Below are 14,619 nucleotides of genomic sequence, written 5' to 3'. Positions count from 1 at the left end.
CAAGGGTGCCTTGGCAATTGCCCCTCCTGTCCGATGGGGGCGTGAAAATACCTATTACAGTGGGGTGGGGGTGGCAAGGGTGCCTGGGCACCTGCCCCTTCTATCAGACGGGGGCGTAAGCAGACCTATTACAGATGGGTGAGGGTGGCAAGGGGCCCTGAGCACCTTCCCCTCCTGTCTGATTGGGTCGTAAGCAGACCTATTACAGAGGGGTGGGGGTGGCAAGGGGGCCTGGGCACCTGCCCCTTCTGTCCGATGGGGGACGTAAGCAGACCAATTACAGAGGGGTGGGGGTGGCAAGGGGGCCTTGGCACCTGCCCCTTCTGTCCGATGGGGGACGTAAGCAGACCAATTACAGAGGGGTGGGGGTGGCAAGGGGGCCTGGGCACCTGCCCCTTCTATCAGACGGGGGCGTAAGCAGACCTATTACAGAGGGGTGGGGGTGGCAAGGGGGCCTTGGCACCTGCCCCTTCTGGCCGATGGGGGACGTAAGCAGACTTTTCACAGTGGGGTCGGGCTGGCAAGGGGGCCTGAGCAGCTGTGCCTTCTGTCCGACGGGGGGGTAAGCAGACCTTATACATAGGGGTGGGGGTGGCAAGGGGGCCTGGGCACCTGGCCCTTCTGTCCGACGGGGGCATAAGCAGAGCTATCACAGTGGGGTGGGGGTGGCAAGGGGGCCTGGGCACCTGCTCCTAATATCTGACGGGGGCGTAAGCACACCTTTAACAGTGGGGTGGGGGTGGCAAGGGTCCCTGGGCACCTGCTCCTAATATCTGACGGGGGCGTAAGCACACCTTTAACAGTGGGGTGGGGGTGGCAAGGGTCCCTGGGCACCTGCTCCTAATATCTGACGGGGGCGTAAGCAGACCTTTCATAGTGGGGTGGGGGTGGCAAGGGTCCCTGGGCACCTGCTCCTAATATCTGACGGGGGCGTAAGCACACCTTTAACAGTGGGGTGGGGGTGGCAAGGGTCCCTGGGCACCTGCTCCTAATATCTGACGGGGGCGTAAGCACACCTTTCATAGTGGGGAGGGGTGGCAAGAGGGCCTGGCTACCTGCCCCTCCTGTCCGACGGGGGCGTAAGCAGAGCTATCACAGTGGGGTGGGGGTGGCAAGGGGGCCTGGGCACCTGCCCCTTCTGTCCGAAGGGGGCATAAGCAAACATTTCACAGTGGGGTGGGGGTGGCAAGGGGGCCTGGGCACCTGCCCCTCCTGTTCATCGGGTGCGTAAGCAGAGCTATCACAGTGGGGTGGGGGTGGCAAGGGGGCCTGGGCACCTGCCCCTTCTATATGACGGGGGTATAAGCAGAGCTATCACAGTGGGGTGGGAGTGGCAAGGGGGCCTGGGCACCTGCCCCTTCTGTCCGACGGGGGCATAAGCAGAGCTATCACAGTGGGGTGGGGGTGGCAAGGGGGCCTGGGCACCTGCCCCTTCTGTCCGACGGGGGCATAAGCAGACCTTTCACAGTGGGGTGGGGGTGGCAAGGGGGCCTGGGAACATGCCCCTCCTGTCCGAAGGGGGCGTAAGCAGACCAATTACAGAGGGGTGGGGGTGGCAAGGGGGCCTGGGCACCTGCCCCTTCGTTCTGACGGTGTCGTAAACAGACGTTTTATAATGGGGTGGGGGTGGTAAGGGGGCCTGGGCACCTGCCCTTTCTCTCTGACGGGGGCGTAAGCAGACTTTTCACAGTGGGGTGGGGGTGGCAAGGGTGTCTGGGCACCTACCCCTCCTGTCCAACGGGTGCGTAAGCAAACATTTCACAGTGGGATGGGGGTGGCAAGGGGGCCTGGGCACCTGCCCCTTCTATTAGACGGGGGCGTAAGCAGACCTATTACAGAGGGGTGGGGGTGGCAAGGGGGCCTGGGCACCTGCACCTTCTATTAGACGGGGCCGTAAGCAGACCCATTACAGAAGGGTGGGGGTGGCAAGGGTGCCTGGGCACCTGGCCCTTCTGTCCGACGGGGGCATAAGTAGACCTATTTCAGAGGGGTGGGGGTGGCAAGGGGGCCTGGGCACCTGCACCTTCTATTAGACGGGGGCGTAAGCAGACCTATTACAGTGGGGTGGGGGTGGCAAGGGTGTCTGGTCACCTGCACCTCCTGTCCAACGGGTGCGTAAGCAGACCCTTCACAGTGGGGTGGGGGTGGCAAGGGGGCCTGGGCACCTGCCCCTTCTATTAGACGGGGTCGTAAGCAAACCTATTACAGAGGGGTGGGGGTGGCAAGGGTCCCTGGTCACCTGCCCCTCCTGTCCGACGGGGGGGTAAGCAGACCTTTCACAGTGGGGTGGGGGTGGCAAGGGGGCCTGGGCACCTGCCCCTTCTGTCCGACGGGGGCGTAACAAACATTTTACAGTGGGGTGGGGGTGGCAAGGGTGTCTGGTCACCTGCACCTCCTGTCCGACGGGGGGGGTAAGCAGACCTTTCACAGTGGGGTGGGGGTGGCAAGGGTCCCTGGGCACCTGCCCCTTCTGTCCGACGGGGGCGTAACAAACATTTTACAGTGGGGTGGGGGTGGCAAGGGTGTCTGGTCACCTGCCCCTCCTGTCTGACGGGGGGGTAAGTAGACCTTTCACAGTGGGGTGGGAGTGGCAAGGGTCCCTGGGCACCTGCCCCTTCTGTCCGACGGGGGCGTAAGCAGACCTATTACAGAGGGGTGGGGGTGGCAAGGGTCCCTGGGCACCTGCCTCTTCAGTCCGACGGGGTCGTAAGCAGACATTTCACAGTGGGATGGGGGGGGCAAGGGTGTCTGGCCACCTGCACCTCCTGTCCAACGGGTGCGTAAGCAAACATTTCACAGTGGGAAGGGGGTGGCAAGGGTGTCTGGTTACCTGCCCCTTCTGTGTGACGGGGGCGTAACAAACATTTTACAGTGGGGTGGGGGTGGCAAGGGGGCCTGGGTACATGCCCCTTCTATCAGACGGGGTCGTAAGCAGACCTATTACAGTGGGGTGGGGGTGGCAAGGGGGCCTGGGTACATGCTCCTTCTATCAGACGGGGTCGTAAGCAGACCTATTACAGTGGGGTGGGGGTGGCAAGGGGTCCTGGGCACCTGCCCGTTCTATCTGACGGGGGCGTAAGCAGACCTTTTACAGTGGGGTGGGGGTGGCAAGGGTGCCTGGGCACCTGCCCCTTCGATCAGACGTGGGCATAGGCAGACCTGTTACAGAGGGGTGGGGGTGGCAAGGGTGTCTGGTCACCTGCCCCTCCTGTCCGACCGGGGGGTAAGCAGACCTTTCACAGTGTGGTGGGGGTGGCAAGGGTCCCTGGGCACCTGCCTCTTCAGTCCGACGGGGTCGTAAGCAGACATTTCACAGTGGGTGGGGGTGGCAAGGGTGTCTGGTCACCTGCCCCTCCTGTCCGACGGGGGGGTAAGCAGACCTTTCACAGTGGGGTGGGGGTGGAAAGGGTGTCTGGTCACCTGCCCCTCCTGTCTGACGGGGGGGTAAGTAGACCTTTCACAGTGGGGTGGGAGTGGCAAGGGTCCCTGGGCACCTGCCCCTTCTGTCCGACGGGGGCGTAATCAGACGTTTTATAATGGGGTGGGGGTGGCAAGGGGTCCTGGGCACCTACCCCTCCTGTCCAACGGGTGCGTAAGCAAACATTTCACAGTGGGATAGGGGGGGGGGCAAGGCGGCCTGGGCACCTGGCCCTTCTGTCCGACGGGGGCATAAGCAGACCTATTACAGAGGGGTGGGGGTGGCAAGGGGTCCTGGGCACCTGGCCCTTCTGTCCGACGGGGGCATAAGCAGACCTATTACAGAGGGGTGGGGGTGGCAAGGGGTCCTCGGCACCTGGCCCTTCTGTCCGACGGGGGCATAAGCAGACCTTTTACAGAGTGGTGGGGGTGGCAAGGGGGCCTGGGCACCTGGCCCTTCTGTCCGACGGGGGCATAAGCAGACCTTTTACAGAGTGGTGGGGGTGGCAAGGGGTCCTGGGCACCTGCCCCTTCTATCAGACGGGGTCGTAAGCAGACCTATTACAGAGGGGTGGGGGTGGCAAGGGGGCCAGGGTACCTGCCCCTTCTATCTGACGGGGGCGTAACAAACATTTTACAGAGGGGTGGGGGTGGCAAGGGTGTCTGGTCACATGCACCTCCTGTCCGAGGGGGGGGGTAAGCAGACCTATTACAGAGGGGTGGGGGTGGCAAGGGGTCCTGGTCACCTGCACCTCCTGTCCGACGGGGGCGTAAGCAGACCTATTACAGAGGGGTGGGGGTGGCAAGGGGGCCTGGGCACCTGCTCCTTCTGTCCGACGGGGTCGTAAACAGACCTATTACAGAGGGGTGGTGGTGGCAAGGGGTCCTGGGCACCTGGCCCTTCTGTCCGACGGGGGCATAAGCAGACCTTTTACAGAGTGGTGGGGGTAGCAAGGGGTCCTGGGCACCTGGCCCTTCTGTCCGACGGGGGCATAAGCAGACCTTTTACAGAGTGGTGGGGGTGGCAAGGGGGCCTGGGCACCTTCCCATTCTGTCCGACGGGGGCATAAGCAGACCTTTTACAGAGTGGTGGGGGTGGCAAGGGGCCCTGAGCTCCTGCCCCTCCTGTCCGACGGGGGCATAAGCAGACCTATTACAGTGGGATAGGGGTGGCAATGGTCCCTGGGCACCTGCCCCTTCTGTCCGACGGGGGTGTTAGCAGACCTTTTACAGTGGGGTGGGGGTGGCAAGGGAGTCTGGTCACCTGCACCTCCTGTCCGACGGGGTCGTAAGCAGACCTATTACAGAGGGGTGGTGGTGGCAAGGGGTCCTGGGCACCTACCCCTCCTGTCCAACGGATGCGTAAGCAAACATTTCACAGTGGGATGGGGGGGCAAGGGGGCCTGGGCACCTGCCCCTCCTGTCCGACGGGGTCGTAAGCAGACCTATTACAGAGGGGTGGTGGTGGCAAGGGGTCCTGGGCACCTGCCCCTTCTGTCCGACGGGGGCGTGAGCAGACCTATTACAGAGGGGTGGGGGTGGCAAGGGGGCCTGGGCACCTGCCCCTTCTATCTGACGGGGGCGTAAGCAGACCTTTCACAGTGGGGTGGGGGTGGCAAGGGGTCCTGGGCACCTGCCCCTTCTGTCCGACGGGGGCGTGAGCAGACCTATTACAGAGGGGTGGGGGTGGCAAGGGGGCCTGGGCACCTGCCCCTTCTATCTGACGGGGGCGTAAGCAGACCTTTCACAGTGGGGTGGGGGTGGCAAGGGTCCCTAGGCACCTGCCCCTCCTGTCCGATGGGGGTGTAAGCAAACATTTCACAGTGGGATGGGGGGGGGCAAGGCGGCCTGGGCACCTGCCCCTTCTATCAGACGGGGGCGTAAGCAGACCTATTACAGTGGGGTGGGGGTGGCAAGGGTCCCTGGGCACCTGCCCCTTCTGTCCGACGGGGGCGTAAGCAGACCTATTACAGTGGGGTGGGGGTGGCAAGGGTGCCTGGGCACCTGCCCCTTCTGTCCGACGGGGGCGTAAGCAGACCTATTACAGTGGGGTGGGGGTGGCAAGGGTGCCTGGGCACCTGCCCCTTCTGTCCGACGGGGGCGTAAGCAGACCTATTACAGTGGGGTGGGGGTGGCAAGGGTGCCTGGGCACCTACCCCTCCTGTCCGAGGGGGGTGTAAGCAGACCTATTACAGTGGGGTGGGGGTGGCAAGGGTGCCTGGGCACCTGCCCCTTCTGTCCGACGGGGGCGTAAGCAGACCTATTACAGTGGGGTGGGGGTGGCAAGGGTGCCTGGGCACCTGCCCCTTCTATCAGACGGGGGCATAAGCAGACCTGTTACAGAGGGGTGGGGGTGGTAAGAGGCCCTGAGCACCTGCCCCTCCTGTCCGACGGGGGCATAAGCAGACCTATTACAGAGGGATAGGGGGGGCTAGGGTGCCTGGGCACCTGCCCCTTCTGTCTGACGGGGGTGAAAGCAGACCCTTTACAGTACATTGGGGTGGGGGGTAATTATTTAATAAAACAAATTTCATTATTTAATCAAATATATAAATAATTTTATTTGCTTTAATCCACTGACCCAGAGCAGTAACAGGATATAATTATATTTTCCAGTGTTTTTCGTTTCTCTTATGTCTCCAGTTAAATAGTTATTTACACTGATTTACTCTAATTCTATTAGTAAAAAGTGAATTTATTTAATTTAATCCCCCAGACTGTGGTTTCATTAAGTTACTCAGTCATGCTTTGGGTGACGCTGAAGCAGGACATTAATAGGACAGAACAGAAAGAGTTTATTGTCATTTTACAGGGAGGAAATACAGTAAATAGGCGTAAATATATAAAATGTACATATACAGGGGAGGGGGAAAGCCCCCCCCCATCAGGATTACATTTAGTTATATTTTAGTCAGAGAGAAAAACTTATTTTTGTCAAACATACATTTGAGAGTAAAAAGGATTATAAAGGTTAAAAAGCAGAGATTTGACCTTTTTGCCAGGAGAACCAGCAACACGTCACAGTGACACTGAGGACTTTATATAAACCCAAAACCCCGGATAGAGGGACTCAGTGAATGAGGAGGTGAATCTGTACAGGGGGGTCAGTCCATCAGAGGAGACTCTGTAGAAGGACAGAGCACCAGCCCCCCAGTCCAGATACACTCCTACTCTGTGGGGGGCTGAGGGCCGTATGGGGATGAGAGTCTCTTTATTATTGTGCCAGACAGAGTAACTGTCAGGATCACACCACAGACACCATGACTTGTCATTGTGTCCAAGCAGACAGTCCCACTCTCCTTTCCTCCTGATCCCTTTATAAGTGACTCCTATACAGGCTCCATCTCCATTCCACTCAGCCTCCCAGTAACAGCGGCCAGTCAGACTCTCTCTGCACAGAACTTGTTCCCAGAAGTCAAATCTCTCTGGATGATCAGGATATGGCTGCTCCTCTGCCCCCCACACATGTGTCACCTTCCTGTTCCCCCCTGACAGAGACAGGAGTCTGTTTGCTGTGTTGGGGTCCAGCGTCAGCTGGCAGGAGTCTGTAGGCAGGAGGAAGAATTATTAATACCATCAGGCCGCCTGTACTTTATGTTTCTGTACAATATAAAAACAGCGCAGCTTCCCCGAACGAAGCGGGAACTGAAGTTTATGAAATAGCTCAGGAAATGTCGGACGGCGCGCGACGCCGGCGGGAAGAGCCGCCAAAATGCGGCGCGAGCTAAACTAACAGCGTAATTACGGGTAAATAAAATTACAAAGCGGCGACATTCATCAGACATATTCATCACAAGCATATTTACCACAAAACGGCACCAGATATTAATACTAAAAGTCAGTGTCTTTCCTTCTAACCGCTAAATCATGCGCGTGCGGCGCCTTGCTGCTCTCTGTCTGTCTACAGGGAGTTTACATATGAAAATGGCCATCAATAACAGAATTTAAGTAATTTAAATTTAAGTAATATTATTGCATATTTAAAGCGATATTTAATAAAGGTTTGGACCTGAATTCTGATACAAACGCCTCCGAAGACGATTTCGGCGCCGGAGTTGCGCTCCATGAGGATCCACTATTTGCAGCGACTGTCTGACACGGTCTTTAGTCCCAGCAAAGCCGCTCTGAATGCATTTCACACGCATCGGCTTATTTCCGTGAAGTATGTCCACCGCGCTCGTGACTCTCAGACGTGGCACCGCTGCCTCGAGGCGTGAGCCCCGCATCTCACGCAGGAGTAATTTTTTTTAGCAGGGTGGGTCCGGAAATCTTATTAATGTTCATGAGCTAAGCCCTGCATGATTGGCTGGCTCATTAATATTTATGTACAAATAAGTGGCGGAAGTGCAAAAATGCTTGTAGCAGAGTATGTGTGTAAAGTGCAGATGTACAGGAGTCAATTTGTTAGCAGTCCGGGTGTGAATCGATAGTGTTTTGGTGATGATTTCGATATTTTATTTCTCTCATTTGGATGTTGTCTAAAATGACACAGAAACTCACAGAAACACAAACATGGAAATCCATCTTCACACAGTGCAAAAAGCCATACTAATCACAAAACCTGTGTGAATACAACCATAACATAATATTGATGGTATTATTAATAAAAACATGCAAACGCACTTACATTTCTGTAAGCCTGGTCTGGTCCTGCACTCTCCACCGTGATCCACACTACAGGAGAAGCAGAATGACATAGTTCTGCTGTATCCATTTATTTATTGGTGCCTCTTCTTCACATACATGCATAAGTATCTGTAGCGTGTCAGACACACACTCTGTACTCACTTCAGCTTCTCCAGTTTACAGCTGGGATCCTCCAGTACAGCAGAGAGCAGCTTCACTCCTGAGTCTCCTGGGTGATTGTAGCTCAGATCCAGTTCTCTCAGGTGTGAGGGGTTTGACCTCAGAGCTGAAGCCAGGGAAGAACAGCCTTCTTCTGTGACTCTACAGCCTGACAGCCTGCAGAGAGAGAGAGACAGATACTCCCCAATAAATAATATCATCTCACCATTACAAGTATTACATAAATGTGACTGCTCTAATAAATATTTAAAGAATTACAGTTTAGTGTCTAAGAGAAGGTAGACCCCTCCTCCCTTTCCCTTAGCTAATTGCTCACTATCTCCTCTTTATAGTGTGTGTAGCAAAGTGGGAAGTTTGGGTCAGCTTGCATTTTATTGGCTCCCCTTGCATTTTACTGGCTCCCTTTATTGGGAGCAGCAACGCACTGTGATCAGCGAATGCTCCTTACCTCACCTCATAGCTTTGGTTCACTCTGAACAGAAACATGAAGTTTGGTATATTTTGCGTTTGTTGTACCCAGATTAATTTCACTCCAAATCAGTGGGATCAGATAAAAAACAGAAAAAGTAAATAACATTTAAAATGAACCTGATGTCTTTAAAATAAATATTAATGGTGTCACTACAAGATTTTGTGAAAAAGACGGGGTCTTAGACACCCCAATCTGCAGGACGAGCCAATCAACAGTAAGCAGAAGGGGGCTTTAGCCCTGGTTATCCCTCCACCATCCACTAGGGGGTGTAATTGTTCTTTTCATGTGCTTTTATACAGTCATGGTTACAGACTCTGCACCTCTATACACTCATATTTTGAATGTAACTCATTTGCTAAAAAAAGAGAGGAGACACAATGAACAAATTTAAAGATGAATCTGACTGGTTTCTGCATCATTATAACTATTATGTTCAAAGTTTCACGATATCACAATAACATGATTGCTGTGAATTTGGCCACAATAATCATGAAGTGAAAATCTGATATCGCTGCACGTTACCCTGCCTTCCGCTCCTTTTGTTCCGTTTTCTCTCCTCCCACCTCACCTGTGACCCCCAGACACCGGCTGCTCCGCGTTACCCTGCCTTCCGCTCCTTTTGTTCCGTTTTCTCTCCTCCCACCTCACCTGTGACCCCCAGACACCGGCTGCTCCGCGTTACCCTGCCTTCCGCTCCTTTTATTCTGCTTTCTCTCCTCACACCTCACCTGGGAACAGACAGCAGTGTCTCCCTCACGTCTCCCGTCTCTCACACCCAGAGACCCCGACTCGCAATGAGGACGCCGCTGACTGCCACCAGCCGCCCCAAACTTTCATCTTCCTGCTGTCATTTTTATTTTTAATAAAGTCTGTCTCACTGAGGCTTCAGTCCAGTCACTCATCACTGTCTGTACAGTATGTCCTTAAACTCATACCACACTACAATAAAACTGCCCACTGCCTCAAACAACTGGAATTGTGTTTTGAAACTTAAATTACACCGAAAGTAAAAATAAATTGATGGTTTCCTGGCATGTGAGTCCAGATCTGAGGTCAGGCAGCAGTCAAATACTGACCTCAGTATCTCCAGTTTACAGTGTGGAATACCCAGTAATACTGACCTAAGTATCTCCAGGTTACAGTGTGAATCCCCCAGTCCAGCAGAGAGCAGCTTCACTCCTGAATCCTGCAGGTCATTGTCACTCAGGTCCAGCTCTCTCAGGGGTGAGGAGTTTGATCTTAAAGCTGAAATCAGTACCTCACAGCATTTCTCTGTGAGTTCACACCGGTTCACCCTTAGGAAAATGAAACACTTTTAATTCCACTTTTTCACTGCTGCACTGTATTCTAATGAGGAGAATAGGGGGCATTTTTAGAAAACAATTTACTAAAAGTCATGTTAACAATCATCCCAATTCTGATTGCTGTCCATTATATTTTTATAATACTGTAACAGTACTGTTAAATTTGCTGAGCTACACAAATGTATTCCATGGTTTATATAGTTGAATGGATGTTTCCTGCTTCACTGCTTAATTATGTCTAATATGGATCGAGGGCTGATAAGATTGTGGGATATAAGGAAGTAGGATAAGAAAAAAGAAGCTGTTTGTGTTTGTTTATTATGTAACTGCTGAAATGCATTGTGGGTTTTCTTGGTGTCCAGTTACTTTTGTGTAAAATGCATATTCTGTACTTACTTCAGCTTCTCCAGTTTACAGCTGGGATCCTCCAGTACAGCAGAGAGCAGCTTCACTCCTGAGTCTCCTGGGTGATTGTAGCTCAGGTCCAGCTCTCTCAGGTGTGAGGGGTTTGAACTCAGAGCAGAAGCCAGGGAAGAACAGCCTTCTTCTGTGACTCTACAGCCTGACAGCCTGCAGAGAGAGAGAGAGATACTCCCCAATAAATAATATCATCTCACCATTACAAGTATTACATAAATGTGACTGCTCTAATAAATATTTCAAGAATTACAGTTTAGTGTCTAAGAGAAGGCAACCCCCTCCTCCCTTTCCCTTAGCTAATTGCTCACTATCTCCTCTTTATACTGTGTGTAGCAAAGTGGGAAGTTTGGGTCAGCTTGCATTTTATTGGCTCCCCTCAGTCTGGGGCGGGGTTTAGTCTCTAATATAAAGTGGGCGGCGGGGTAGGAATGGTGCACAAGCTGTTCTGGGTGTATCAGTAATGGACGTTAAAGCCCAGGGAAGTGTACGGCTGTTTTAACCCCGTGTCTCATCTCCCTGCTTGTGTTTCAGGGTTAGTAGCCTAGAGCTGCAAGAGCGGAATCCTCCCTGCTGGTGGTGGTGAATTTCAGTTGTGTGCGTGTGCAGTGCAGATTACCGGCATTAGCTCACTGAGTGACGTGTGTGTGTGTGTGTCTGTGTTTGTGTCTGTGTGTGTGTCTGTGTGTGTGTGTGATCACCAGAATGTTCACAGAGGTCCCGCCTGTGCTGAGTCCCTCGTCCATCCATCAGTTCATGCCCCTTAACTTGCTTAGTTGGCAACATTGGTGCCTCGGCTTGATGCATCTATATTGCCTTTAGTGTAGGATTACTATTCTCCTTTTAAATGTAATAAAATAATTGTATCAAGTCATGTCTCTGGCCCCTTCAGTTGACTAAACCTGTGTGCTTAGTTACTACTCGTATGAGATTTTGGGAATCATCATAGTATTACCCTGGGTGAAACCTCAGGCTTGTGGAACGAATCATCTGAGTTTCCATTATTTCTAATGAGAAAATTCACTTTGATATATGAGTGCTTTGGATTATGAGCACGTTTCCGGAACCAATTATACTCGCAGTCTGAGGTTTTACTGTATCTCCAGCATACAGTGTGGAATACCCAGTAATACTAACCTCAGTATCTCCAGCATGCAGTGCAGAATACCCAGTAATACTGACCTCAGTATCTCCAGTTTACAGTGTGAATCCCCCAGTCCAGCAGAGAGCAACTTCACTCCTGAATCCTGCAGGTCATTGTCACTCAGGTCCAGCTCTCTCAGGGGTGAGGAGTTTGATCTTAGAGCTGAAGTCAGCATTTCACAGTGTTTATCTATGAGATCACAGCCGTTCAGCCTGGAACAGAAAACACTTTAAGACACAGACATATACACATCCTACACTTTAGTTAAATACCAAACATTACAATCTGCATTTGTTTTCAATATAATTAGCAGCACAGCTTACATTTCAAAATGAATTACAGTCTGCAGAGTGTCTTGTGCATCCTGGCAATTTGCTGCAGTCAGATGATCACTAATTGTAAGTGCATCTTAGCTCAAAACTAGAGGTAAAAGCATTAAGTACAAGCTACAGCCAAAAATCACAGAATATATATGAACACATGGACAGCAAGATGGACGTGAACCTCCCATAACAGTCAGACCAGTGCTTCCAGTGCAGTCCTTAGCCATCTCTCTGCCAGGTGTCCCTACACTCGACACGTATCACTGAAAGGAGGAGATGTGAACATCCACAGCAGCTAATGCAGCAGCAACTGGCACTTGGATTCCTGATCCCATGAGTAAAATCCTTTTTGCCTGTATTGTTATACCTGGGATCATGTCAAATCACCAATTAGGTCTGAGTGATATGACGATATTATCGGTAATCAGCGTAATCAGACACGTCATAACATGGTTAAATTTGAGGTTAATCTTAGTGTCCAAAGAGCAAAGTCCAAAAGAAAAGTATACAATGTTAGGAAGGATAATGTTAATGGTATGAGACTGAAGCTAGAAACTGCAAACTAGATGGAGTTAAACAGCAAAACCTTTGAAGAGGCATGGGAATTTTTTAAAAGCCTAGAATATTGTGTGCAGTCAATCAATCATTATTTATATAGCTTGTTAAACCACAGGGCTTTACAAACATAAGAACATAACATAAGAACTATACAAACGAGAGGAGGCCATTCGGCCCATCAAGCTCGCTTGGGGAGAACTTAACTAATAGCTCAGAGTCGTTAAAATCTTATCTAGCTCTGATTTAAAGGAACCCAAGGATTCAGCTTGCACTACGTTATCAGGAAGGCTATTCCATTCTCTGACTACGCGCTGTGCAAAGAAGTGCTTCCTTAAATCCAGCTTGAAATGTTCTCCCGCTAATTTCCACCTATGGCCACGAGTTCGTGTATTTAAACTAATGCTGAAGTAACTATTTGGTTGAACAGCATCCAAACCTGTTAGAATCTTATATACCTGGATCATGTCCCCCCTCAGTCTCCTTTGCTTGAGACTGAACAGATTTAGCTCAAGTAACCGTTCCTCGTATGACATTCCTCTAAGACCAGGAATCATTTTTGTGGCCCTACGCTGCATCTTTTCTAAGGCCACAATGTCCTTTTTAAGATATGGTGACCAAACCTGCACACAATATTCTAGGTGAGGTCTCACCAAGGAATTGTATAATCTTAGCATCACCTCCCTTGACTGAAACTCCACACACCTGGAGATATACCCCAACATCCTATTGGCCTTTTTTATTGCTTCCCCACACTGGCGAGAATGGGACATGGAAGCATCAACATACACACCAAGGTCTTTCTCATGATCAGCTACCTTTATTTCAGTGACACCCATGAAATACCTGTAATTTATATTTCTGCCCCCTACATGGAGTACCTTACATTTATCGACGTTAAATTTCATCTGCCAGGTATCGGCCCAGTCACTAATTAAATCAAGATTTAAAAAGAAGAAAAAGAAAGAAATTCAAATAAGCACAGAATAAATAACAGTAAGCAGAAAAGAAATTAAAATAGAGTAAAAATGTATATAAAATAAATAAATAAAAATAATAAAATATCATGATAAAGGACTTTAACAACCCATGTTCTCTGTAGGGGCCCCTCCCTCACAGGGGCCTCTAGCCCCTATGTCTTCTGGGGAGAGTGACCCCCCCCCCCCACAGTGACTGATAATAATAAATACATAAAATAATAAAACAACTGATTATCATAGATGCCGTGGTGAAAAGATGCATTTTCAGCCTAGTTTTGAAAGCACTAAGACATTCAGTAGCTATAAGGTTCTCTGGGAGAGAGTTCCAGAGTTTGGGGCCATAGTGACTAAAAGCTGCCCCCTCCCTCCCCGGCCAGGTTTTAGGAATAATCAGTAAATTACTGCCGGATGATCTGACTGATCTACCTGAGACATATCTTTCAGTCATGTTACTGAGGCAGGACAGAGCAAAACCACCTAAATATTTACAAATTAGCAAATGAACTTTAAAATCAATCCTAGAAGCCAGAGGAAGCCAGTGCAGGGATGTGAGAGCAGCTGTGATGTGATCCCTGTGACTGGTGCGTGTTAACACTCCGCCAGCGGCATTCTGGGCCCGGTGTAGATGTGATCCCTGTGTCTGGTGCGTGTTAACACTCCGCCAGTGGCATTCTGGGTCCGTCGTAGATGTGATCCCTGTGACTGGTGCGTGTTAACACTCCGCCAGCGGCATTCTGGGCCCGGTGTAGATGTGATCCCTGTGACTGGTGCGTGTTAACACCCCGCCAGCGGCATTCTGGGCCCGGTGTAGATGTGATCCCTGTGACTGGTGCGTGTTAACACCCCGCCAGCGGCATTCTGGGCCCGGTGTAGATGTGATCCCTGTGACTGGTGCGTGTTAACACTTCGCCAGCGGCATTCTGTGCCCGTTGTAGATGTGATCCCTGTGCCTGGTGTGTGTTAACACTCCGCCAGCGGCATTCTGGGCCCGGTGTAGATGTGATCCCTGTGACTGGTGCGTGTTAACACTTCGCCAGCAGCATTCTGGGCCCGGTGTAGATGTGATCCCTGTGCCTGGTGCGTGTTAACACTTCGCCAGCGGCATTCTGTGCCCGTTGTAGATGTGATCCCTGTGACTGGTGCGTGTTAACACCCCGCCAGCGGCATTCTGGGCCCGGTGTAGATGTGATCCCTGTGCCTG

The 14,619-nt window shown here is 51.7% G+C and overlaps 2 protein-coding genes across 2 annotated transcripts in view; both read right to left on the bottom strand.

Annotated features, from left to right (window-relative positions):
• LOC125725332 (protein NLRC5-like) overlaps positions 1-14,619 on the bottom strand; it is a 554,938-nt gene that overhangs the window by 229,164 nt on the left and 311,155 nt on the right. The window contains exons 16-17 of the mRNA XM_049002177.1: positions 10,396-10,496; positions 9,817-9,990 (exon numbers count right to left, since the gene is read on the bottom strand). Of these exons, the coding sequence (XP_048858134.1) occupies positions 9,817-9,990; positions 10,396-10,496 (275 nt within the window). The remainder of the gene's footprint in view (positions 1-9,816; positions 9,991-10,395; positions 10,497-14,619) is intronic.
• LOC125725336 (NACHT, LRR and PYD domains-containing protein 12-like) overlaps positions 1-14,619 on the bottom strand; it is a 248,178-nt gene that overhangs the window by 22,010 nt on the left and 211,549 nt on the right. The window contains exons 8-11 of the mRNA XM_049002196.1: positions 11,599-11,772; positions 8,206-8,379; positions 8,045-8,091; positions 6,660-6,962 (exon numbers count right to left, since the gene is read on the bottom strand). Of these exons, the coding sequence (XP_048858153.1) occupies positions 6,660-6,962; positions 8,045-8,091; positions 8,206-8,379; positions 11,599-11,772 (698 nt within the window). The remainder of the gene's footprint in view (positions 1-6,659; positions 6,963-8,044; positions 8,092-8,205; positions 8,380-11,598; positions 11,773-14,619) is intronic.

The sequence above is a fragment of the Brienomyrus brachyistius genome, unplaced genomic scaffold, assembly GCF_023856365.1.
Source record: "Brienomyrus brachyistius isolate T26 unplaced genomic scaffold, BBRACH_0.4 scaffold65, whole genome shotgun sequence".
NCBI lineage: Eukaryota > Metazoa > Chordata > Actinopteri > Osteoglossiformes > Mormyridae > Brienomyrus > Brienomyrus brachyistius.
Note: the sequence above shows the minus strand (reverse complement) of the source record. Positions and strands in the feature narration are given on the sequence as shown.